The sequence below is a fragment of the Chanodichthys erythropterus genome, chromosome 17 (genome assembly GCF_024489055.1).
Source record: "Chanodichthys erythropterus isolate Z2021 chromosome 17, ASM2448905v1, whole genome shotgun sequence".
Lineage (NCBI taxonomy): Eukaryota > Metazoa > Chordata > Actinopteri > Cypriniformes > Xenocyprididae > Chanodichthys > Chanodichthys erythropterus.
Window position 1 is genome coordinate 8,311,156 of NC_090237.1, and position 19,573 is coordinate 8,330,728.

General features: G+C 36.1%; 1 protein-coding gene across 1 annotated transcript; it reads right to left on the reverse strand.

Moving 5' to 3' along the window:
* Positions 1-6,525: 6,525 nt before the first annotated feature.
* camkk1b (calcium/calmodulin-dependent protein kinase kinase 1, alpha b) lies at positions 6,526-19,535 on the reverse strand. The gene is made up of 18 exons (XM_067364743.1): positions 19,458-19,535; positions 17,066-17,166; positions 15,339-15,694; positions 13,890-13,937; positions 13,232-13,285; positions 12,928-12,979; positions 12,547-12,680; positions 12,404-12,440; positions 12,301-12,322; positions 12,135-12,223; positions 11,842-12,041; positions 11,702-11,755; positions 11,537-11,610; positions 11,345-11,432; positions 9,073-9,201; positions 7,315-7,418; positions 7,186-7,212; positions 6,526-7,061 (listed from the first exon to the last, which is right to left on the reverse strand). The coding sequence occupies exons 3-18, from the start codon at positions 15,594-15,596 to the stop codon at positions 6,989-6,991; spliced, it is 1,443 nt and encodes a 480-aa protein (XP_067220844.1). The 5' UTR covers positions 15,597-15,694; positions 17,066-17,166; positions 19,458-19,535; the 3' UTR covers positions 6,526-6,988.
* Positions 19,536-19,573: the final 38 nt, after the last annotated feature.

Sequence of the window (19,573 nt, forward strand, 5' to 3'; positions counted from 1 at the left end):
TGTCTTGATAAGGACTGTATTATTGGCTTTGGTTATGGAGTATGCATGCATTAAAAATGATTTGATGTTCGATGAGAGTAGAAACTGCAGATATGGCTGACTTTCTTCCTTCCTTCCTTTGAAGGTCACATGACAAACCTGCATCATGCATGCCTTTAGACATTTCCATGTGAATTCATTATCAGCATGACTAATTCTCTGAATAATTATCTCACTGATGCTAAACTCGGATCTCTTCTGATATTCTCTTCTAAATTGCACCTGAAATGACACTTTCATTGCATTCATTCGATTTCCGTTGAGTTTAAATCTATTTCTTTTTCATATTGCAGAGGTAAAACAAACTTACACGCTGAATTGCTAGCTCTTTCAACATTCTGCTGCAGCCTCCTACAGCAACCCACACCCAGTAGAGCAAGAGATGAATTTCTCTGCTCAAAATGCTCCACAATAACAGCCAATTGCAGGCAGCGTGAGCTGTCATATCCACCAATCCAGTGCATGTTGCTAGGGCTGGAGAAAAAACATCCCCTTTCCCATTGGCACTGTTCAGACATCTAGAACAACCTGCAAAGAGATAAACATCAGAACATCAGAGACACCATTAAAATTCAAGGGAAACCTGTCTCCCCTCGTTCACATCGGGACTCTGTCATGTAGACAAAAGGAGCAAGCCACCATTTTCTGCTGCATTATGATCAGATGCAAGATAAAAAAAAAACGTGTAATATTTGAACATGTTTGCCCTGGTTAAATTGTTCAGATAAGCTTTTCATATTTGTCACATCAAAATATATTTAAAGCAATATTTATTTCTATTCTATTGATGCTTAATTGATTGGACAATTGGAATAGGATGTAATACATCTGTTTCTGCCCCTCAAGGGCGTTCATATATAAAGCTTAATATGGAGAAACAAAAGACAAGAACATTCATTAAAACATTGTACCATCTGCATAAATCCAAATGCCAAGGATTTGTGATGTGCCTCAGTCTAAGATCCCATCTGCCTATTGTAGAAATTAGTTCCAAATCAATAACAGAACATGCCGAGATACGTACTTCAATAAAATCCGTTGGTAAATGAACTGTGACTTCATTTCACTGTAGGCCACAATTAGCGTTTGAATATTTCACACTTCAGATGAGATAATGATCTTAATTTTTTACTAATGCAGCAAATATGATCAGATATAAGATTGCAGTAACAGTTTTACAGCTATAATTTTTTTGAATGCACAGAAAAAAAGAAGCATATTGCTGAGCAAATAAGAATTAAATTAATTCGAAAATAAAAAGGGGACTTTTAGGTTTACGCTTACATTCAGTTTTTTGTAACAGCCTTTACATCGAAGCATTGAAATAAAGTAAAGTGTCTCTGAAAGGGAATAGGGGCCACAACACTTCCACTGTTCTTTCATTATGTAACAAGACTATAAAGAGCACTTACTGATGGTTTTGACCTCTCCATCCACGTTTTTTTTTTACAAACTGTCTGCCTGAAAAGGTTATTTATAACATCTAGGGCTGCTAACGAAAATACAACAATAACCTGGAATTAATGCTGTACCAGCCTTATGACACTGCGGTTTTCTGAATTTTCATAAAATTTCCATGGCCCCCAGAATATTTTGTTGTGTGAATATCTGAATATGCAATATGCCAAAAGAAAGAACAGAGCTACTGCTTTAAAGAAAGAAAGGGAAAAAAATCTTCATGCACATTTTTAGCAACACTTGAATATGCGTAATTTCATTAAAAAAAGCAACGTTTTGAACAAAAAGGTGAGAAAAATGCATCTTTTTCAAAAGCTACAATGTGCATAAGCAATGCTTCTAGCGATTGTTTCTGCTCCTTTTTTGCACGTGTTTTGATCCGGAGATTCTGTACTCTTCAGAAGTTGTGTAATAGCTAAAACAGACTACATCCTTTGGCGGGGACTTCAGACGTCATCATGACAAACAGGACATTTGGACAGCATTTCTCATGAAAAAGTGGATAAGTATTCATAACAGCGCAGATCATAATCAGCGAGCATGTTTTTAAATAGAGTTGTTTTTTAAATGCAGTTTGAGGACGCTTGGTGGTGACGACGTTGATCCGCGACCATGGTCCGTTTATAGCCTGCTGTTAGCCTTTTATATCTGACCACTTTTATTTAGGCTTCAAAATCTATAAATGTTGTGTTAACTTGTAAAGATTATCTTGATAGACAAAATGTGTTAGTGTCATAACCCTTTGTTAAACACAGAGCTTATTTTCTGCGATTTTCCAAAAGTCTATGGGAAAAATGAATAGGCTTTCGATCGAGGGAACCCGTGCGCCGCTAACTTCCGGGTTGGCCTACAAAAACACATCATCCCTGAGGCACTCTATATAAACACATCATCTCGTCAGTTGGAAACTAGTAGTTTCCAATTTAACTCGGTTATACCGGCCGGCTTTTGCTAGCTAGCAGGTGGGCTAGTATCAACGGCTAAAATCATGCGAAGCGTTTTACAAATAACCACTACCCAATGTCTTCGCTTATCCGCTTCCAGGCAAGGTCCTTTTTATTCCTGTCTCGATAAAAATATGATGACACATCATAGAGCTCAGGGTGGCCACACACAGCAACTATTAGTTTGTCCTCCATCTTTGTTCTGGTCTCCACCGCTGATCACGTCATAAACACGTTAATACCAAAGCAGAGTCCCTGATTGGTTAACACACCGCGAATTTTCGCCAATGTTCAGATTTTTCAACTCGGCGTCAGACGCGTTCAGGCGTGTGAACGCTCGATTCGCGCCGCGGCATTCGCGCGTCAACGGCCGATTCGCGCCGCAGGACGTCTAGACGCGCATTTAGATTTACTTAACATGTAAGCCAGACGCCAGACGCGTTCGGTGTGAACGCAGCATCAGAGAAGAGAAAGAGTTGTTGTGTTGAGTATCGGAGCCATGCCGTCATTTTACGCCGGACTGTTTCACAAACCATGGTTAATTCAACGCTGGATTTGCACAAAAGATTAACATGACAGCAACTACATAAATTTATCCACTAACCATTCAGAAACATCCAGTTGCGTTCTAGTTGTAACTTCTTCCTGAGTCTCTCCATCGGTGTCCGACACCGGTTTGAACAATGTAAGGCTGAACACCGTTACTGACAATCCTCATTTTGGCTGCATGAGATTCTCCAGCTTTGTTGTTGTTGAGCAACTGAAGCGCGAGCTGTTAAAGCTCCGCCCTCTTCTGGAAAGCGGGCCAGGAGCAGCAGCTCATTTGCATTTAAAATGCCCAAATAGAGGCAAATTTGATAAGCTATAAATGATCTGTGGGGTATTTTGAGCTGAACCTTCACTGACACATTTTGGAGACACCAGAGACTTATATTACATCTTGTAAAAGGGGTATTATAGCTTTTGAACTGGGTCTTTTGTGTAAAATCAGTTATTATTTTGACTGATTTTGGAAGAAGTCTTTTATGCAAGATAGCTTATTTTAAAATAGCAGTAAATAAAAACAAAATCATCTCTTTTTAAAATTAAGATTTTGCAAGGGTAAACTTATGATCTCAACTAAATTACTTTTGGGGCAATAAAGTTTATTTTTTGCAAAAAAAAAAAAAAAAAAGCTTTTGAAATTAAAAAAAAAAAAAAAACAACAACAATGAATTATGATTTTAATTAAGATAATGATGCCCCACCGAGTTTTCAAAGTCACCCAATCGTAGTTGTACACTCCTGAAATGTATACTCTATTCTTACAAAGTCAACAAAAGTAAAGTATGATATTTAACCTTAGGTTAAGTGTACACTAATTAAAATATATAGTGCACACCAGGAAAATATGACAGCAGGTAATCACATGAATGCCATATGTTAGGTGAGTAAATTTGTGACCTGAATATTGACAAAGTGAACTGCGCATCATTTGACTGCTGTCAAGCAAGCGTCACTGAGGAAGAAATTGAAATCATTTTAAAATGCAGTCAGATCACTATCAAGTGGCTGGGAATGTGAGTTATGTAATATAGGACACCCTGTTCATGCTCTCTGATCTGAATAGCTCAAATGACAACAGATTAATGTCCATTGAAAACTGAGTCATTTCACATCCAGCAATAATATATACGATTTGGGGGATATTTTAAAATAAAATTAAAAAAATAATTTCTTGTATTTTTCTGGGGTGAAATGTGTCTGTTTTTGAGAGATTTACCCTGAAAAAAAAAAAAAAAAAAAAGGATTCTGTTTTTTGGATTCTGTTTTTTACTGTTTGGTAGTTTTTCGTGGAATACAAAGGAGAGACACCACGAAATATGAATCAAATTAATATGCTCGCATTCTGTGTCCCAAATTACCCATGAGGCTGAACCTCTGATATAAAAAGCCACATTGTAAATTCCAGTGGCCCATTTTCTTTCACATTCTTTCATCATAAACCAGCCTACAGCTCATTGTGCCAGTCAGGGCAAAGCTAAGTACAGTGGGCCGATTGTAGTAAGACAAAGTGATGTATTCTCTTCAGTTGCTTAAATGTTTGTTTTCTCTTCAGTGTAATGGACTGACACTGTACAGGCAGTAAAGATAAGAACTGTGCCCGGATGATATTTGAGGACTAAACGTTGAACTGTTAAAGAGATAAAGGATAAACATCCTGGCAAGATCATCAGTCCATTTATACCCCGAGTAACACACACATGCATCAACCTATAATATGTTTAGCCACAAAAGTATATATAAACAAACTTGTTTTATTACAGTAATGGGCCAGAACAGGTTTTTATCTCTAAATGTCAACTGAGCAATAAAATTAACTACCATATTATTCTTCTACTGGGCTGAAACTCAAACGATGTGGTGTGGATAAAATCCCATAGACTTCCATTTAAATGAAAGTGCACTTGCAACAGCCGACACACCAATGCTTAGTACACCCGAGCATCCGCATAGCAAAGCACACTAGCCAACAACTGTTAGAATTTTCTTCAGTTAAAATGAATGCTCTTTGACAGATAAAAACGCTTGATATAATTAAGTTCTGTAATACAACCTGTGATGAAATAAGGGTCATCACTGTTGAGGGGTCATCATAACATTAAAGAGAATCAACAGTGAACTTCACTGTGTTGACACATCTGTCTGGGCCATAATGGAGCTCTTACATACAGTCTCCCTTACAGAGTTATTTTTTAAAAAACAGGGGCATACGGAGTCCCTGGGGTTTGTGTTGCTAATCAGAGAACAACCTCATGGAGGCACAAGAGTACTTTTGCAGTGATTACTAGTGCACACTAAAGGGGCCTATAATTAGGATAGAATGTTTTTTATATTATATTATATTATATTATATATATATATATATATATATATATGGTCTATATATATAAATATTTAATATCATATATAAGTATATGTATATATTTATTTTTTTCCACATTTATTTTTTCTTTCGTTTCTACATTTATTCATTTAGATTTTTATTTCTACATTTTTTTTATTTCCATATTTGTTCATTTCTACATGTCTTTATTTCTACATTTCTATATTTTTACTTTTATGTATTTTTACATTTCTTTGTCTGTAGGGTAATGAGGAGGGCGTGGTTTACCTCAGACATAGCAATCGAGCTCAGAGTAGGCAAGGGCGAAGTGCTGAGGCCACAGTGACACCTTGTGGTGTACCCGAAATACAAAAATACAAAAGAAATGTAGAAATTAATATATGTGGAAATGAACAAATATGGAAATAAATAAATAAATAAAAATCGAAATGAATAAAATGTATAAATAAAAGAAAAATAAATGTGGAAAAAATAAATACATTTTTTATATGTAGGCTATATTTATTTATATATTTTTGCTTTTTTACATTTTTATATATTTATTTATGTATTTATTTATTTTTAATTTTGGCAGACTTGGGATTCCATACATGTATCCCGTCGAGCTGTTTAACCTCGGCAAGTTCTTCTGGAATTTTCTGCTGGCTTTGATGTCTCTAAAGTGGTTAAATAAAGCAATAAGCCCCAAGAAGCCATGGTTTACAGTGAATTTAAAACAGCTAAGGGGTGTTGTTAGGCATGATGCGGAGCGGAATTATACATTTTAAAATGATAAAGTCACTGTAAACCACGGCTTCACGGGGCTTATTGCTTTTATAAAAAACGGTTACCACTCAATACAAATATTAAAGCCAAAAAATATGCATCAATGCAACTTTCATGAAGTAAAATCATTAAAAGGCTTCCTTCCACTGGAAAAAATAGTCCCTGACCGTGAACAGCAACAGAAGAACGTGAACCATAACCGCTGAAAGGATACTAAGACAAAGATATCACTTTCCTCAGCGTTTTATGAATATGTGATTGACCTGAAGAATGAATGCTGTATCAGAAGTAGGTAATCACACTCGCTCATTCGATCTCTCACATAATACTCATAATTTTAGTATATAGCTTATAGCATGTATACTGTATATATCTTTAATAAAATGTAGTAGTTTTGTCAAGGAAAGAACAACAAAGTCACAATTGGTGCAAAATAACGTTTTTTTTTTTTAAATTTCACCTACACAAACTACAGACATTCTGTGATACCACAGACCAGATACACAGTACAACTGCAAGACCTCAAAAAGACAATAAAACAGCATAAAACCTTTTATATAACACATAGACTTTTATACATCTCATGCAAGATTTTGCTGATTTCCACTTCACAGAAAAGTCATCACTGTTGCTGCCATGCTAATGTCAAATGCACAGATATCTTTCTTAAATATGCATTTAAATCAATTTCTTTAAATTTGGCACTTAAATGCAATGAAACACAAATATTACTCTAATATAAAGGACTTATTACCAGATTCAGCATTATATTTTTTTATAGGTACCTCAAAACCTATCCATCATGCTATGTCCAGTACATAGGATTTTGTAAATTCTAATACAGATGTGTGATTAAACTATTTTGTTCCCGACTGGACCAATATAAAAAACGACTTCATGAAAAAGTTTCATCCTCAATCAGGTTTTCCAGCTCCCCCTCTCTGCTCCCGTTACTGTTACTCCCTCTGCTGTTGGAGACACAGACCATCAAAACATGAATATGTAGTACAAACACGCACTCAAACATGAGCATTAAATTTGAAATAATAAAATGAGCTTATTGTCATGGTAGTGAGGTCTATTGTGTGATACCTTAAAGGGCGAAACAGTGACATATCCCTGCAGAATTTATTGAGAGAAATAAGAGCAACATATCAGTGTCACAGGTATTCAGAGTATCAGCGTACAGTAGGATGCGACGACATGCAGTGGTTGACTTACAAGGTCAGACCTCCAGGGGCAGACATGGACCTGCCCTGCCTGCGGCTTGGACACTCAAAGGGGTTACTGAAGGAGCGCTTCCGCAGCATGGATTTCACCAGGATCTTAAAATTAAAAATTTAAAACAAATTTTAGACATGCACTGCACACATTTACATTACAGAGCCTCAACGTGGGACATTTTGATCCAGGGGCTTTTGAGCTACAGAATGTAGTGACTACTACTATTTGAAAGTTTGGGGTCAGTAAGATTTTTTTTTATTTCCGGCACTCCTGTCCGTTTCAATTCAGTGTTGGGACCCAGACATTCATGCTCATGTTCAGGGCCATCCCAAGCAGCGTGTTAGAGGAAGCAGGGCCCCCCTCAGTCAGTCTGTTCGGGATTGCACTTCCCTTGGGTCCTCTCAGTTCATGTTCGCCCTAAAGTTTGGGGTCCGGTGCGGTCACATCATTTAGACTGACCTAAGGAAGGCCCTGCTCATGTTTTGTCTTTGTTGTGAGCACATGGTCTGGGTGTTTGTGCCCTCACTGAGTGCGCTTATTTGGTCTTGTATACAGGGCCGTCACAAGCATGGGCCGGGCCCAGTTCATGTTGGAGGAAGTTTTGAGATCTTTTAACCAGAACATAGCCTACGCCAAAGCAGGTTAGCCATGAACACAGCTAAAAGCTGAGCCGCTTTCATAGTGCCTAAAAACCAGGATTGAACTAAAACATATCTGACTAGCCACCTAAACCGGCTTTATGGTATAGGCTCCTGATCGGATTTGTATGGTTTTGTCAACTCTAAACCTACTCTGAAACCCAGGCCCTGTTTACACCTAGTATTAAAGGATTAGTTCACATCAGAATTGAAATTTCCTGATAATCTACTCACCCCCATGTCATCCAAGATGTTCATGTCTTTCTTTCTTCAGTCGAAAAGAAATTAAGATTTTTGATGAAAACATTCCAGGATTATTCTCCTTAAAGTGGACTTCAATGGACTCCAAATGGTTGAAGGTTAAAATTACAGTTTCAGTGCAGCTTCAAAGGGCTTTAAACAATACCAGATGAGGAATAAGGGTCTTATCTAGAGAAATGATCGGTCATTTTCCAAAAAAATGTAAATGTATATGCTTTATATAAACAAATGATCGCCTTCCAAATGGTTCCACCAAAACCACACTTTCGTATTCTTCAAAATGTTTACGCCTTCCTTGTCCTACTTACGGAAAAAATGGAACTGGCGCTGCGTTCTTTCCGTAAGTAGAATAGGGAAGGCGTAGGACATACAGCGTAAGCTTTTTGAAGAATACGAAAATGCGGTTTTGGTGGAAGCAGTTTTGGAACTGTATGCTTTGTTTATATAAAGCATACAGTTGTATTTTTTTCAAAAATGACAGATCGTTTCACTAAATAAGACCCTTATTCCTAATCTGGTATCGTTTAAAGCACTTTGAAGCTGCAATGAAACTGTAATTTTGACCTTCAAACATTTGAAGTCCACTATAAGGAGAATAATCCTGGAATGTTTTCATCAAAAACCTTAATTTCTTTTCGACTGAAGAAAGAAAGACATGGACATCTTGGATGACATGGGGGTGAGTAGATTATCAGGAAAATTTTATTTGAAAATGAACTAATCCTTTAAGATGCATTTTGGTCGATCAGATAACAAGTGGACGAGAGAGACATTGTTCCTGTGTGAACTATATCTTTAAAATATCTATTCTTTGTTTTTTTTGTTTTCTTTTGTTTTCTTTCTCAGATGTACTCACCACAGCAGACAGGCTGGGAACTAGTTTGACAGAGTTCTGCACCTCCTCCTCAGTGACCTCCACCACTGTGCAGTGCTCCTCCTCCAGGGGAAGGGGATCCGTGCCATCCACCGTCACCCATGGGTGCAACTGCCGACAGAGACCAGATTACAGTAACAAGTCAAATCACCTTTATTTATATAGCGCTTTTTACAATGCAGATTGTGTCAAAGCAGCTTTTCAGTGATAACTGGTACATAATTTTGGCTGCACAGCAGCTCTTAAAGAATAGTGTCAATGCAGGCAGTTGAATATCAAATAAAGCACTGTGGAATATCAAATGTCAAGTTAAAGGTCAAGTGTCCCCAACTAAGCAAGCCAAAGGCAACAGCGGCAAGGAACCCAAACTCCAACAGGTGACATGAGGTGGCAAACAAGTGGCAAATAGGTGTTAAAATGGAGAAAAAAAAAACTTGGGAGAAACCAGGCTTAGTCGGGGGGCCAGTTCTCCTCTGGCGAACAGTGCTTTGTTACGATTTAGGTTGCTATCATAAGTCCGATAGGATCGCAACATTCAAAATATTTCAGTGTTGAAGTTTACAGTGGGTACGGAAAGTATTCAGACCCCCTTAAATTTTTCACTCTTTGTTATATTGCAGCCATTTGCTAAAATCATTTAAGTTCATTTTTTTCCTCATTAATGTTCACACAGCACCCCATATTGACAGAAAAACACAGAATTGTTGACATTTTTGCAGATTTATTAAAAAAGAAAAACTGAAATATCACATGGTCCTAAGTATTCAGACCCTTTGCTCAGTATTTAGTAGAAGCACCCTTTTGATCTAATACAGCCATGAGTCTTTTTGGGAAAGATGCAACAAGTTTTTCAAACCTGGATTTGGGGATCCTCTGCCATTCCTCCTTGCAGATCCTCTCCAGTTCTGTCAGGATGGATGGTAAATGTTGGTGGACAGCCATTTTTAGATCTCTCCAGAGATGCTCAATTGGGTTTAAGTCAGGGCTCTGGCTGGGCCATTCAAGAACAGTCATGGAGTTGTTGTGAAGCCACTCCTTCATTATTTTAGCTGTGTGCTTAGGGTCATTGTCTTGTTGGAAGGTAAACCTTCGGCCCAGTGTGAGGTCCTGAGCACTCTGGAGAAGGTTTTCGTCCAGGATATCCCTGTACTTGGCCGCATTCATCTTTCCCTCGATTGCAACCAGTCGTCATGTCCCTGCAGCTGAAAAACACCCCCACAGCATGATGCTGCCACCACCATGCTTCACTGTTGGGACTGTATTGGACAGGTCATGAGCAGTGCCTGGTTTTCTCCACACATACCGCTTAGAATGAAGGCTAAAAAGTTCTATCTTGGTCTCATCAGACCAGAGAATCTTATTTCTCACCATCTTGGAGTCCTTCAGGTGTTTTTTTAGCAAACTCCATGCGGGCTTTCATGGGTCTTGCACTGAGGAGAGGCTTCCATCGGGGCACTCTGCCATAAAGCCCCGACTGGTGGAGGGCTGCAGTGATGGTTGACTTTCTACAACTTTGTCCCATCTCCAGACTGCATCTCTGGAGCTCAGCCACAGTGATCTTTGGGTTCTTCTTTACCTCTCTCACCAAGGCTCTTCTCCCCCGATAGCTCAGTTTGGCCAGACGGCCAGCTCTAGGAAGGGTTCTGGTCGTCCCAAACGTCTTCAATTTAAGGATTATGGAGGCCACTGTGCTCTTAGGAACCTTAAGTGCAGCAGAAATGTTTTTGTAACCTTGGCCAGATCTGTGCCTTGCCACAATTATGTCTCTGAGCTCTTCAGGCAGTTCCTTTGACCTCATGATTCTCATTTGCTCTAACATGCACTGTGAGCTGTAAGGTCTTTTATAGACAGGTGTGTGGCTTTCCTAATCAAGTCCAATCAGTATAATCAAACACAGCTGGACTCAAATGAAGGTGTAGAACCATCTCAAGGATGATCAGAAGAAATGGACAGCACCCGAGTTAAATATATGAGTGTCACAGCATACTTGAATACTTAGGGTCTGAATACTTAGGACCATGTGATATTTCAGTTTTTCTTTTTTAATAAATCTGCAAAAATGTCAACAATTCTGTGTTTTTCTGTCAATATGGGGTGCTGTGTGTACATTAATGAGGAAAAAAAATTAACTTAAATGATTTTAGCAAATGGCTGCAATATAACAAAGAGTGAAAAATTTAAGGGGGTCTGAATACTTTCCGTACCCACTGTACATTTGAAAATACTTCTCAGCAATCTTTTATTATGATTTCACCTTTATTTCTGGTAATGTGATTCTAGTTTCAGGGACTTTGTCCAGCATTCTGGTAATGAGCTCCTTCAGCCCCTCACTGATCACAGGCCTGTGCAAACAATACAAAAACTATTACACGGGCTGTTTCAAATGCTTCGAGTAAATGAGGGGGACTTAACCTCGTAAAATGGTTTATCTGTGTTTGTGACTCACTTATCTGGAAACTCTACTGCCATATTCCTGATCTTATCATGCAGGCCTAAGATGTATTCATCATGGAAAGGACACTGCACAACAAAATATTAAAATATTGTATTTGAATAATAATATTTGAAAATAATATAGCATTTGATATATATACACAGGTAAATGTCTTACCTTTCCAAAGACGAAACAAAATAGTGTCACTCCCATTGCCCATATGTCTAGAGCCTGAAGCCAACGAGAGTCAATTGTAAATGATAAAGAATCAATGTCTTCATTGTATGCAAACCAGAATATTCTAGAAGTCTTCTAACCTTTCCGCTGAATCTCAGGTCCTGATCGGTTAGAGTTTCAGGCGCCATGAAAGCTGGTGTTCCTGCACTGTTTGTCAGGAGAGCGTCATTCCCCTCAAACACATTACTGACACCAAAATCTGCTATCTTGATGTGCCCATCATCCCCCAGCAACAGATTTGAGGGTTTGATGTCTCTATGTATGATTTTCTGATAGTGCACTAAAAATAAAGCATGCAACAAAGAACTAGCACCAAACCTCAACGTTTATAGATGACATATGGCAAATACTTTTATATACTATTGAAACTTACAGTATTCAATTCCTAAGATGACATCTCTGAAGTAGAAATGAGCCATTTCTTCTGTTAGTGGACTGTCAGTAGGGACCTCCATCACTGGACTAGGGTCAGGTGAAACAAATTTTTAGAGAAAAACAAACTAAAGAAAAATTTGTGATCTATAGGTACAAATACTTACCCTTTAGGTACCAACTCGAAGACTGAGAAAAGGATGCACAGAATAAATCAAAGAGTATAAAGCAAACTGTTCTATATCGAAGAATAATGACTGAATTACTCACCCATGTGCAAGTTATCCTCAGCCGGATCATCAAGAACCTTCAGTTAAATATCACGGGACAGATGTGTTTTGGTTTGTTATTTGTTAACATATTTGACTTGTCCAGTGAAACATTCTTTAAGCACCAGTACAGATCTGACTCACCTCAACTAATTTAACAACATTAAGATGGTCAAGTTTCTTGAGAATAGCAACTTCTTGATATACTCGGTCCAACAGGCCAGAATGCTTTAAAAGATTCTCTTGTGATCCACTGGAGTCTCTGGAAGGATGTCGACCTACACAATCATCACAACATTAATGTTCTGCAGACATAATTCAATTCCATTCAATTCAATTCACATTTATTTGTATAGTGCTTTTCATGATACATATCATTTCAAAGCAGCTTTACAGAGAATGCATGTCAACATCATAATTTAAAGAATGCAGTTAGCAAATAATGTAATAATTATAATGTAAAGACATAAGACTAAACTTCATAAAAAAAGTCAAAAGCTTAAAATGTAAATGTGTCTTACTTACGTGGGAATCCAAACTGCTTTATTAACTTCTTTTTGGATACCAACTTCATAGCCTGCAATAAATATATATTATATTATATTATATTATATTATATTATATTATATTATATTATATTATATTATATTATATTATATTATATTATATTATATTATAAATAAAGCCATTTTATTGTGTTTTATAAGCATTTACTCATTATAATATAATATAAAATATTTTTTTAACAATTACTATATGTTACAAATGATCATGTTATGACTAAATGCTGACAGAAAAAAAAAAATACAATTTTACAACATTTACTCACATAATACTGGTCATCATCTTCATTATGTGCTAATTTGACCACCCCATATGAACCCTGGGTAAAAAAGGAAGATTACCAGATAACATTATGTTTATATTTATGCATGTGTACGGAAGAGGATTAGGGCCAAGCAATAATAAAAAAAATATCTCGAGATTAAAGTTGTTAAATTTTGAAAAAAAAAAAAAAACTTGTTAAATTAAGAGAAAAAACTCGTTAAATTACGAGAAAAAAATCGTTAAATTACGAGAACAAATTTGTTAAATTATGAGAAAAATGTCATCAAATTTTGAGAAAAAAGTCGGGATAAAATGTTGAGAATAAAGTCATTAAATTACAAGAAAAAAGGCATTAAATTATGAGAACAAATTCATAATTTAACGACTTTTTTCTCATAATTTAATGACTTTATTTTCAACATTTTATCCCGACTTTTTTCTCAAAATTTGACGACATTTTTCTCATAATTTAACGAATTTTTTCTCGTAATTTAATTACTTTTTTCTCGTAATTTAACGAGTTTTTTTTTTTTTTTTTCAAAATTTAACAACTTTAATCTCGAGATGGTTTTACTTTTTTATTATTGCTTGGCCCTAATCCTCTTCCGTACATGTGTGATCTTTCCAACCAATCAGAAATATTTGAAACAATCACCAACCTTTCCTATTTCAGTCTTTAACTTGTACTGGTTTAGCTGGACACAGTCCTGTGGGTAGAAAAGGATATAGAGTCAAGCTAAAAATGATTTAGACATTTTTTTTTATATTTTTGATATATTTTTACTAGTGGGTGCAGGACACTATAGTTCATTTATTTAAGTGAGGATAGCAAAATAAAGTAAAATGTGACATATTATACCCAAAAATTCTTCATAAATTGGACTACCAATAAAATTAATAAACATTTGGAACCAAAAATTATTCAGAGACTTTGACCTAACCATGTTTTGCTTAAGTGTTATCTGACATAATTAAGATTATTTTTTTCTGACACAGTTTATCTCTGAGATCTTGTCATATTTCATTACCATTTTTTTAAACTATAGTAAATAAACTGTATTAATGAATGAAATGTTCAAGATGTCTGAATACATTTAGGTTTGACTGAGTATTAGGGGTTGCAATATAGCGATATTAAAAAAATAAATTTTTTGATATTTCATTACACTCATGTTGTGTGTTAATCATTGGCCAAAAATGAAAAGACACAAAATAAACTCAAAAAATAAAAGATTAATTTGTTCCCCATAAACTTTTTGTAAAAATTATGTTTCAAGGTGGTAAATAAAATGAAGATTATATGTAGTACTTTTTACAAGAAAATTCTATTTCAGGCTTTCTGCTTCAAAACTTTGTGTTTATTACTTGCCATTTCTTTGTATTTAGATGTGAAATTTATGGAAGAGGATTAGGGCCAAGCAATAAAAAAAAAAATGAAACCATCTCGAGATTAAAGTTGTTAAATGTTGAGAAAAAACTCGTTAAATTTCGAGAAAAAAGTCGAGATAAAATGTTGAGAAAAACTTGTTAAATTTCGAGAAAAACGTCGAGATAAAATGTTGAGAATAAATTCATTAAATTACGAAAAAAGTCGTTCAATTATGAGAACAAATTAGTAATTTAATGAATTTGTTCTCGTAATTTAACGACTTTTTTCTTGTAATTTAACGAATTTGTTCTCAACATTTTATCTCGACTTTTTTCTGGAAATTTAACGACATTTTTCTCATAATTTAACGAATTTGTTCTCATAATTTAACGACTTTTTTCTCGTAATTTAATGACTTTATTCTCAACATTTTATCTTGACTTTTTTCTCGAAATTTAACAACTTTAATTTCAAGATGGTTTTATTTTTTTATTATTGCTTGGCCCTAATCCTCTTCCGTAGAAATTTACTAGTAATTTCAAAGTGAAAATTGTTTCAACGTAAATCCTACACCACTTTTGTTAATAATATCCTAAATTCTTTTGGCCACAATCATGTAATGAAAATCTGATATTGTGACAGCCCTTACATAATGAATTTCAGTAACAATGCCATATTTTGCTGAACATACTCATTGACGGTCAACAATCTGAAGACAAAAATCTCATGCCCGACTCACATCACCATCAGAGATAGACACCCGCTTCGATTCAATAGTGGGTCTTCTGGCTATTCTCGGGGTGAAGCCATTCGCGTAACTTGATCTCTCTTGGAGTGACATCTTGCGATCAGAGAGACTGAGGCGATGTGGGGTGGTCCTCTGTCCATTTGGAGGGGTCAGTCTGTTGGCAGATACATTCATGGCTGCTACCATGTCAGCCAGTTCAGCATTATAATCAGGGTCCAGATCCATCCTGTTGGCTGTGTCGACACTCATGAGTGTCCTGCCTCAGTCTGAGCTGCTTATAACAAAGTACACATCTCAATGGACATCGCAGAGTCCAGTGTCTTCAGAGAGTCCATGACAACCTCAAACTGTTACAGCAGAACAGGATAGTTTAGTAGAGACAACAATAACAAATAACACTCACTGCCATTTCACAAGCCCCGAGTGTGTGTTTAACATTTTAAGCCACATCTCAGGCTATATGTAGAATTCAGAAACTCTTGTTTTTAGCGACATCGGTGGCTGTCAAGTGAACTGCAGCCAGCAACTAATTGCTCGTGCTTGTACTAGTGCGCATGAAATGTACAAGAGACGACTTTATTCAGTCAAGGCCCCGATATACTCACAGCAAAGTTGTGTTTTGTTCTTCGCTTAGAAGTAAAAAGAAGTTGGAAATACATTTGCAGCAAACATCCAGACACCACCCATGTTAATATGTTCTGCGCACTTTCCTCTCAATAACAAAATAAACGCAACAAAGCTGTGAAAAAGCAGCAATTGATCATAGCGATGTGGATATGCTCGCACCAGCTCTGCAATTCACCGGCATCATGTCGACAAATGAGGTAAATAAACTTAAACTGTTATGATAGTTTGATTATAAAGTATATTTGAGAACATAGACTGTATAGATCTGACTATGTTTGAATTAATCCCTTTTCTTTGTATTGACATTACAGAATAGCTCTTTTGGCATTATCCTCCTGAACATAGAATAAACATTCATTTCCAGTGTCACTGGACGGAAGAGAGGATCTCGGGAGCGTGCGTAAACGTCTCTTCCTTTTAATTTTCCCGGCAAAAACGTCCCGAGTCATTCACAAAAAAAATCAGGCTCTCATAGACAACCTAGGAAGTCTGGGAAAGTCTTAAGTTTCGTTACAAGCTCACAACTTCACACATTTGCACAGAAATAAATAAATAAGTTAAAAAAAATTGATTAATACGTGAAATTTCTTACATATAGCCCTCAAATATGCTTACTTGAAATAAAATAAACATGAACTGAAATTAAAACCCTTAAACGTATTTTATTTCAGCTAGTTACTACAGCAACATGTCATTTTCATTTAGTTTAAGTTGAAGTATTAACATAATGAAGACTAAACCATATAGACAAAAACGAATAAAAATGACAAAACAAAGCAAAAATCACTAAATCCAACTAAAATTAAAACATAAAATCCAATTCAAAATATTAACTATAATAGCAGCTCAGATATTCTAAAATAACACTATGATAAAATCCTAAGGAACATTCTAAACAAATCAGTCTGACCTCATACATTATATTGGTACAGAAATAATATAATTGTCTAAACGTGTTGATTATCTTGTATACAACAAACGTTTATGCAACAACAAAGCATTTGAAAAGTGGATGACCTCAGGCAAGAAAGCATTATTTGTACAGGTTTCTACTTTTTCTTATAATATGTATATGGGTTGTAATTACTTACATAGAGAAACATGCATTTGTATCGCCAGCCATAGTGTTGCATGCTCTTCCGCTCATCAGGCAGAAACACTTGAGTATCTGAAGCCCGGAGGTCTCCAGACTCTTTGGGATCACAGAAGCAAAGAGGATTAACTAGCATGTTCACATTTAGTCTACCGTGGCTATATCTGATCCAAAAGACTGTTTACTTTAACTGGCTGCAGGCAGTGAAAGGACATGAACAACAGTCAAGCTACGTCATACTGGGGGGCATGTGTGGTAATGCCTGGGTAAGTACCTAAGGTGTGAACACCCGAATTATGACAAGTTATTCCTGTTGCAGTGTGGCTTGGAAATGAATGACTAAGTGTCTAAGTGTTTGAACATCTTGAAGTTAAAGTATAACAGGATAACACTTTAAGGTTGAAGTAATATAAACTTGAAACAGTGGGAAAGAAGATCAAGTGTTACATAACCTCATGTTGCTGGGCAGCAAGATAGGATTTAATCCAAAACAAAGATGTCATGTCAAGCTCTTTATAATCAGAGTATTGTCTGTCTTGCGAGTTTTAGAAGGCATTTGTCATATGCTTAATAGCTTCCCCCCAGTTTGGAAAATAATATCAGAAGTTTCATTCTATCAATTGGGTGCCTTTGCCATTTCAAAGAGGTAATATTTTAATTTGAATCTAAATTAAAGGGTTAGTTCACCCAAAAATGAAAATTCTTTCATTACATAAATTAAGATATTTTTGATAAAATCTGACGGCTCAGTGAGGCCTTTATTGCCAGCAAGATAATTAACACATAAGATAATTAACTTCATGAAGCTTCAAAGCTTTACGAATGTTTTGTTTCGAATCAGTGGTTCGGAGCATGTATCAAACTGCCAAAGTCACGCCCCCCAGTGGTGAACCACTGAAATTTCGAAACACTTATGACGTAACAAAGCCTCGTTTACTGAAATCAGGTGACTTTGGCAGTTTGATACACGCTCCGAACCACTGATTCGGGAAAAAAAAAAGATTCGTAAAGCTACGAAGCTTCATGAAGCAGTGTTTTGAAATCGCCCATCACTAGATATTGTTGAATAAAGTCGTTATTTATTTATTTTGCACAAAAAGTATTCTCGCCGCTTCATAACATTAAGGTTGAAAGTGTTAATTATCTTGCTGGGAATTGAGGCCTCACTGAGCCATCGAATTTCACCAAAAAATATCTTAAATTTGGGTTCTGAAGATGAGCTAACCCTTTAATGAAAAGTAATAGGTTTGAATATAACTAAATGTAAAGTAACAGGGTTGACGATAACCAGTTTTATAGTTTTATAATTCATTTGGGTATTATTATGTTGTGTTTGTGATCTTATTAGAAAGAGGGTTTTTAAATAACAGATTGTTTACTACAGAAAATCACAGTAACAGGGTTGACAATTTATTGTCATACTCTTTAGACAAACCTTACAAAATTAATTATAAAATGCAAAAAAAGAGGAGACACTTTATTGTTCTTGCAACATTTACTTCCTGAAAGGATGATGATGTCATTATGAGTTTGGTTTGTTTATAAAATAGGGGAAATAAAATGGTAACAGGGTTGAATAGTCTTTTAATAATACATCACTAGATAATAAATGTAATAGTTATATGTCCTATATGTTTTATATTTTACCAATCAAATGTGCACATTTGCTTATATAACAAATGGAATTTGTAAACACTTAAATATATAATTAAGTAATTATAAGTAAATATTCTACGGTTTAGATACGAGTTATCTATGTTTCATTTTTTGGAATGTGTAAATAATAATAAAAGAAGCTTATCTCTTCTACTCTGCCTATCATAACATACAGTAAATGTGGGTGTGGGTGATTCATTTATAATTATTGATGCATTTCATAGTATTAAACCTAGATAACTCATATCTATACAGTTGAATAATACAAGTAATATTTTCTAAAGTTTTTCTAAGTTTATTCTAAATATTCTAGAGCTGTCCAAGGTGCTGAAGGCCCACAGAAGCCCTCATTTACATTTAGAAAGCGTGTAAGAGAATGTGTAGTTCTGTGCTGGTATATGTTGGCTCCAGTGTAAGCTCAGAAATCCCTAGTAACCAACCTCTCTGGAGCTTGTTATCATGTTACAAGATGTACAAATGCACCGTGATCTCAGAGCACCAGTAGCTAAAGTCCCGGGTGAGAGGCAGCGTCTTTATAAATGGGCTGCAATGCCACATGAAGGGGATTCAATGCTAAATTTGGACTATCTCAGGTGTTTGAACACTGCTCAGCTTCTGGAGCTCTTGGAAGACGAGGAAAGGATGCGAGAAACTGTGAGGGTCAATTCAAAGGTACCAAACTACAAGTACACCATGGAGATTTTACATGTATTTTGCATTTGTACATGACTTACTTGATCTGAAGGACTTGCCTGCAGTTACAGCATCTTCAGAGGTGTAAAGTGATCTTGATGGCGTCCAACTGTTGGCTCGCAGAGCAGAATTTAGCACATCAGCCACGTCTGAACAA